General features: G+C 55.4%; 3 protein-coding genes across 3 annotated transcripts; 1 reads left to right on the top strand and 2 right to left on the bottom strand.

Annotated features, from left to right (window-relative positions):
- K437DRAFT_80363 (uncharacterized protein) lies at positions 1-1,220 on the bottom strand (the record flags this gene model as incomplete). Its single annotated transcript, XM_013384325.1, has 2 exons — positions 966-1,220; positions 1-882 (listed from the first exon to the last, which is right to left on the bottom strand). A coding segment is annotated over exon 2 (846 nt), but the record flags the coding sequence as incomplete, so codon positions are not given.
- Positions 1,221-3,286: 2,066 nt separating this feature from the next.
- Positions 3,287-3,994, bottom strand: K437DRAFT_80334 (uncharacterized protein). The gene is made up of 3 exons (XM_013384324.1): positions 3,833-3,994; positions 3,455-3,766; positions 3,287-3,389 (listed from the first exon to the last, which is right to left on the bottom strand). Exons 2-3 carry the CDS (start codon positions 3,692-3,694, stop codon positions 3,339-3,341), a joined length of 291 nt encoding a protein of 96 aa, XP_013239778.1. The 5' UTR covers positions 3,695-3,766; positions 3,833-3,994; the 3' UTR covers positions 3,287-3,338.
- K437DRAFT_80329 (uncharacterized protein) lies at positions 3,962-5,287 on the top strand. Its single transcript, XM_013384323.1, has 2 exons — positions 3,962-4,792; positions 4,898-5,287. Exons 1-2 carry the CDS (start codon positions 4,229-4,231, stop codon positions 4,982-4,984), a joined length of 651 nt encoding a protein of 216 aa, XP_013239777.1. The 5' UTR covers positions 3,962-4,228; the 3' UTR covers positions 4,985-5,287.
- The last annotated feature ends 404 nt before the right edge of the window (positions 5,288-5,691 follow it).

Here is a 5,691-nt window from a genome sequence, read left to right as displayed (position 1 = left end):
CTTCGCTGGTGGCTTCGCTGGCGGCTTCGGTGGTGCCTTCGCTGGCGGTTTCGCTGGTGCCTTCGCTGGAGCCTTCGCTGGAGCCTTCGCTGGAGCCTTCGCTGGAGCCTTCGCTGGTGCCTTCGCTGGAGCCCCCGCTGGAGCCTTCGCTGGTGGCTTCGCTGGCGGCTTCGGTGGTGCCTTCGCTGGCGGTTTCGCTGGTGCCTTGGGAGCGGCCTTGGCCGGTACCTTGGGTGGAGGCTTTGGCACAGCTTTCGGAGGCACTTTAGGAGGTGCCGCCTTGGGTTTGGGTTTGGGCTTGGCCTTGGGCTTAGGCTTTGCCTTGGGCTTAGGCTTTGCCTTGGGCTTAGGCTTTGCCTTGGGCTTGGGCTTGGGTTTGGCCTTGGTCTTCGGAGCAGGCTTCACAACTGGTTTCGGTTTCGGCTTCGGCTTTGGCGCAGCGACGAACTCGATCGAAGGTGGGTTATTCGCTTCGGACGCGTCGCGTGCCTCGATTCGGTGATCATCTAGCGGAAGAATGGAAGAAAAAGCCGGGGACGATGAGTCCGAATCGGCGTGTACGTAATCTTCTGAAGGGGGCAAATCTCTTTGACTTCGAGCGAGGGAGAACGGAAGCGCAGATGAGAAAGGAGAGCTGAACGGTGCGGCGTCCGCCAAGAGTTGCGGAAGTTGTTGTGTCCAGAGCTGCACTCCAGCCAAAAAGCCCTGAGGTCGGTCGCCTGGAGTCTCCGCGCTCGATGCTGCTGCTGCTGCTCCTGCTCCTGCTGCCACCGCTCCAGAAATCTCTGTTCTTGCAACGCCAGCGGTTGCAACGAGCGGCAAGATGGCGAAGCGGAGAAGCAGCATCGCAAAGCGATGGCGGTGGCGATGGCGAAGGCTAGCCTGCCGAAGAGGTTCCGAAGCAATGCATCAGCTTGGAGCGAAGGAGTGGATATAGGGAAAGCACGATGCATCCATTCACTAACCGAGGATGTCCAGCCAGTCGCGCGAATTTCACTCCTTAGATGGTGATTTTGCAGGAGACCCAACCAGACGTGGAGGATCAAGTAAACTGACGCTTGATCTAGTTGGATGCCCGCAACAGGATGAATGCCAAGCGATGTGTTCCCGCTTCCCGCATAGGGCGAGCAACATCCGCCAGCCCATGATGCACCATCTTGGCGATTGCCATTATCGGAAGTCGGAGGTCCAACATCGGAGCCTGTTGTAGAAAGATTCACAGCAGATGTTCAAAGCGGACCGGGAGCTCGCCGAAATGTGTATAGGCCCCATGCGGCGTGGTCGCTCGCTCTGTAAAGACTTGGATACGTCATCGTCACTTGCCCAGCAGAATGTCTCGGTCCGAACGAGGTCACAGAGTTTGCTGGGTCTGTGAAGACAGCGATCAGCTGATGGTCTGCCTTCCGCGAACGCCTCATTATCTCGAGTCCTAGATTCATTTGATCTTCTACGCGTGCACTGCAGCGAAACCGATTCTGCACCCTATATGCTGCACGTTGCAACAATATTGTATGCAGTCTGCAGAGTTGGCGCCTCTGCAGGCCGCTGCAAGCTGCGATCTGCAATCTGCATCGCGTAATTTTTCTCTGCGTTCAAAACAGGACCTGCCATGCGACTTTTTCATGCTTCACGCATTACACGTGCCGTTAAAAAATGCCCCTGCGACAGACATGGTGCAAGTACCACGGAGCCCACGGCCATGCCAGCTTTACTGTGTCCATGCCGCGGCGCAGCTCGGACCGTTGGATACCGGCGACTGCGTCATCTTGTTGACTACTGCAGGCGATGGAATAAAGAACCTGAAGATGCGTGAATGCAATGACAACGGTGGTGTGAGATGTGGAAGTTGAGCTTGCCAACCGATGAAGAAAGTGAGGGTGCGGTTCAGGTAGAAAGACGCAGTGCCGCATAACTGCAAGCCTGGGAGCCAACCAAAGTGTGGATGGCCGCTTCATTTCATAATGATACTATCAGCCCTCGCCTTGTGTCGATCGCTCATGCCCTTGGGGCTGGAACCGGCGCTTTGGGACAAGGAACTGTTGACAGTGACGCAATGGCAATTAACTCCAGCCCGCTCCATCAACCTCTATGCGAGCAGCGGCGCCCGTAGCCACCTCCGTCACCTTCCGTTAAATGTGGGTTCACGTCCGTTGGACCAGGTTGGATTGTAACAAGCAAATTACACACATTGAGATGGCGGAGAGTGTCTCCATGCCACAGCGATCAGCGCATCATGCGTGTAGGGCGGCGTAGAATTTTTATTTTTATTTACATATGAGACGTGGCCTAGGGTAGCATTTTTCGGGGGATAAAAAGGAATCTGCAAATGGGCGGCCCAGTCCCAAGCGAACCTCAATGGCTTTCAAGCCGTCCTCACAAATCACACTGCACAATGCTTAGGCGTCCAAGACAGCATTGGTCTTGTGAGCGCTTAAGCAGGGAAGCAGCATCATGAGCAGCGATATGCGCCAAGCAGCAGCTGAGGATAGCACGAGTCCATTATGAACCGAAATTGAAAAATAAACATCGGCGTTTGCTCGTCGGAACCTGAGGGCAGGTCCACTGCAACTAACAGGAGTTATCAGCAAAAGTGAATACGCACAATATCAGTGCGGTACCTCGCAGTATCCAGATACGCCATGATGTACGCAGCATTGAACTGGGGCCTGTACGCTGAATGCGCTTGACAAATGGCTCAAGGCTTGCTTAAAGCGAGCGTCCATGGGTTGAGCCAATTATCCAAGCTGTGGAATGCAATGTTTGGTCATGACTACTCCATGAGACAGAGCGGGACGAGGATACCACGGAGTGCACGGACTGCGGACTGGTGGTACCTGGTGTGTTCCAGAGACATCTGGCTGGCCGCTGGGGGAGCCAACAAAACATGATGAGCAGGGAGCCTGGAAATTTCGGGTGAAATCTGGGACTATTACCATACTGCGCAACCCAGTGTGGATGAGGTGCCAGTGCGCAACAGTCGTAGTGCCATTCGTCTATTTCTTTCCGCCAGCTCGTCAGACTTGTGCCTGCCGGAAAGGGGGGCGCTATTGCTGGAATGCTTCCCTCGGGTCTCTCGCTGTACACATTGATACGCGCTGCGCGTCGGGTCGTTGAATTACAGGTTGTATGTCAACAATGTCTTCAAACCTGCATCATTTCATGCGAGAGCCTAGAGCTGGCAACACGAAAGTCGTTGGGATGTGAGGTCCGCCAACGACTCATACAAGAAGTGTGAAAGAAGCGGCAAGCGCTTCGTCGCCTCCAACGCGTGGCCGACGTGAATTGATGATAGTCCCCCATTGCGATCACTCAGTTGCGCTATCACACCACCCTTCCTCTCATGGGATGGCCGCCCACGCCTCGAACGCACGGTCAACAACGGCTGAGCGCTAAGAGTTGAGAAAGTCGAGAGTTAGCGGCACGCAGGAATTCCACAGGCCTGGCACAAACTCACGAGACCAGAGCAAGCACCCACGAGCTCTTGGCCACTTCCTGTTGCAACCGCCTCTCCCACAATCTCGCCGAGCGTAGAACACCACACAGCACCTGCGTAGACGACGGCATGTTCCAACGGCGTAGCGTGGCAGCTTCCGTGGTGCTGTCGATCAGATGCAGACCGCGCAAAACTCGAACAACGCTTCTGCAAACCTCGCATCCGCCGGAGTCCGCGACTCGATGCGATGCCGATGTGCATTAGTCGTCTTGGCCTTCAAGCGAGTTCCATGTTGAAGTGACTGAGAAGAGCATCTGCAGGCTGGTTTGCGATCTGCCGGACTCAGAGTCATGAGTCTTATGGTCCAGCCAGAGCGACACAGCCGCTCGCATTGCATACCTTGGTCGCACGCGATACATAGAATTGCCGCGCTGGTTTCAGGCTTGCAGCGTGGCCAAGAGGCTGCGCCTGCTCATTAATCGCGAGATTCCAGCGACATGAGCCCGGCAGCCAAGCATTTGATTGAGACTCCCCTCCGAGCGCTCGTATTCAGGCCTTGATAAAGCGCGGTCGGCAGGTCGAAGAATAAGACTTCGGTTCGTCTTTGTCACTCGGCGCTATAGACTCATCATCCCGTCCCTTCCCCTTTCCCCTTCCCCTTTCCCCTCCCCTTGACGCTGGCTCGTCGCTTCATTTGGCCTGGCGTTTCATATTCGAAAAGCGACGCTGGCTCGTCGAACACACCGTGCTTTGCGCATTTGCTCCACCCATCGGCCGGGGCCAAGCTAGCCCACCATGCGGCTCACTAGCTCGCTCTCGCTCGCGATTGCACTGCTGCTCTGCGTGCTTCACGTGGGCGAGGTTTCAACGTCACCCATCGCAATGCCCCTCACGCGGCGCATCCCACGGACACTCTTCGCACCATCAACCTCATTATTGGGGAGGAGGAAGTGGAACGTGGGGAGCGACAGCAGCAACAGCAGCAGTCACGTAATAGGGGCGCTGACGAGGAGGACGGAAGCGCGGGCCAGCGATAGCAGCCTTGCCGGCTTAATTGCATCACCACCGCCGATGATGGCGCTCGAACGAAGACAGGACGACGAGTCTGCCGCCACAGATTCGGCGTCCAGCGATTCGAGCGGCTCCGGGTATTGCCCCGATCCTCCTTACGACGACGGATTCTATCACCCGGGCAAGCTGTGTGCATGCTGCAAGCCATTCGCCACGTATGATGACGGTTTCTACCATCCGGGATTCCGTACCAGCGCGCAGGCGGCCGCCGCGGGATTGGATGTGCCGGATGCAGATGGTTTTACACCTGATCCGCCATTTGACGACGGGCTCTACCACCCAGGACGCGTGAGTAGAGTTCGCCGATGGGCGCAGACATGAGAACTCCCGCAGTCAGTCTTCATCCTCTAACTTGTTGAAAACCATGCATACACTTTGCTTATCAACATCTAGAAATGCGCGACATGCCGACCGTACAATTGGGTGCCTGCTACCCCTCCAGATGACCCGCCAGCCGACTCCGGTTCAGAATCCGGCTGATCGACAGGAGCGACAGAAGGCAAATGCTTCGTTGCTGAAGGCACGCAGCCGCGGATAATAGCGGAGGCAACGGGTATCTCATATGGGCGGCAGCGGCGGTGCTTTTCGATTTGGATGCATGGGTCGCATGTCTCGAAATCTGCATCAATACATGTGGCTTTTCGTGTAGCAGTGATCGACCCGCAAGTCGTGCACGCCGGTGCTTTTGCAATGTCGGATGAAAAAAATGTGTGGAGGAACGAGTGTGGTGTTTGGTGGTCAGGTTTGAAGAGTCAACCCTGCAAGATAACATGCCACATTGCGCGTGCTTGCTGGATGCGTATTGCTCTGCAAGAGTCAAGATCAAAGTTCAATTGACTTGTGCTTCAGCACGGGCAAGACTCGTTACAGCGCTTGTCAAACAATGAGTATGCATCTCTCAACAGGTTCGAAGAGGAATTGCAAGGACAAGCCCAGCTACCGTCCTGTGCTTTTGGCCCTTTATTGATTATCCTTCACTGGATAGCATCGCGAATCCTCGGACGGGTGACGCCCTCAGACACAATGCACGGTTACGAATGAAGCTTTGATGTGGGAAACTGAGTCTTGGAAAGGCTTGCAGCACTGTTAATGAAACGTATTCTTGTCCATTTTCAAGTGGCAGAGGGTGTTGCTCCTCATGCGCATTCTTTGGTCTATTAGCAGCGTAGCTTTGCGCTTCTTACCCC

Source organism: Tilletiaria anomala (assembly GCF_000711695.1).
Source record: "Tilletiaria anomala UBC 951 chromosome Unknown K437scaffold_220, whole genome shotgun sequence".
Lineage (NCBI taxonomy): Eukaryota > Fungi > Basidiomycota > Exobasidiomycetes > Georgefischeriales > Tilletiariaceae > Tilletiaria > Tilletiaria anomala.
The sequence above is the reverse complement of the archived record's forward strand: the minus strand, read 5'-3'. Positions and strand labels throughout refer to the sequence as shown.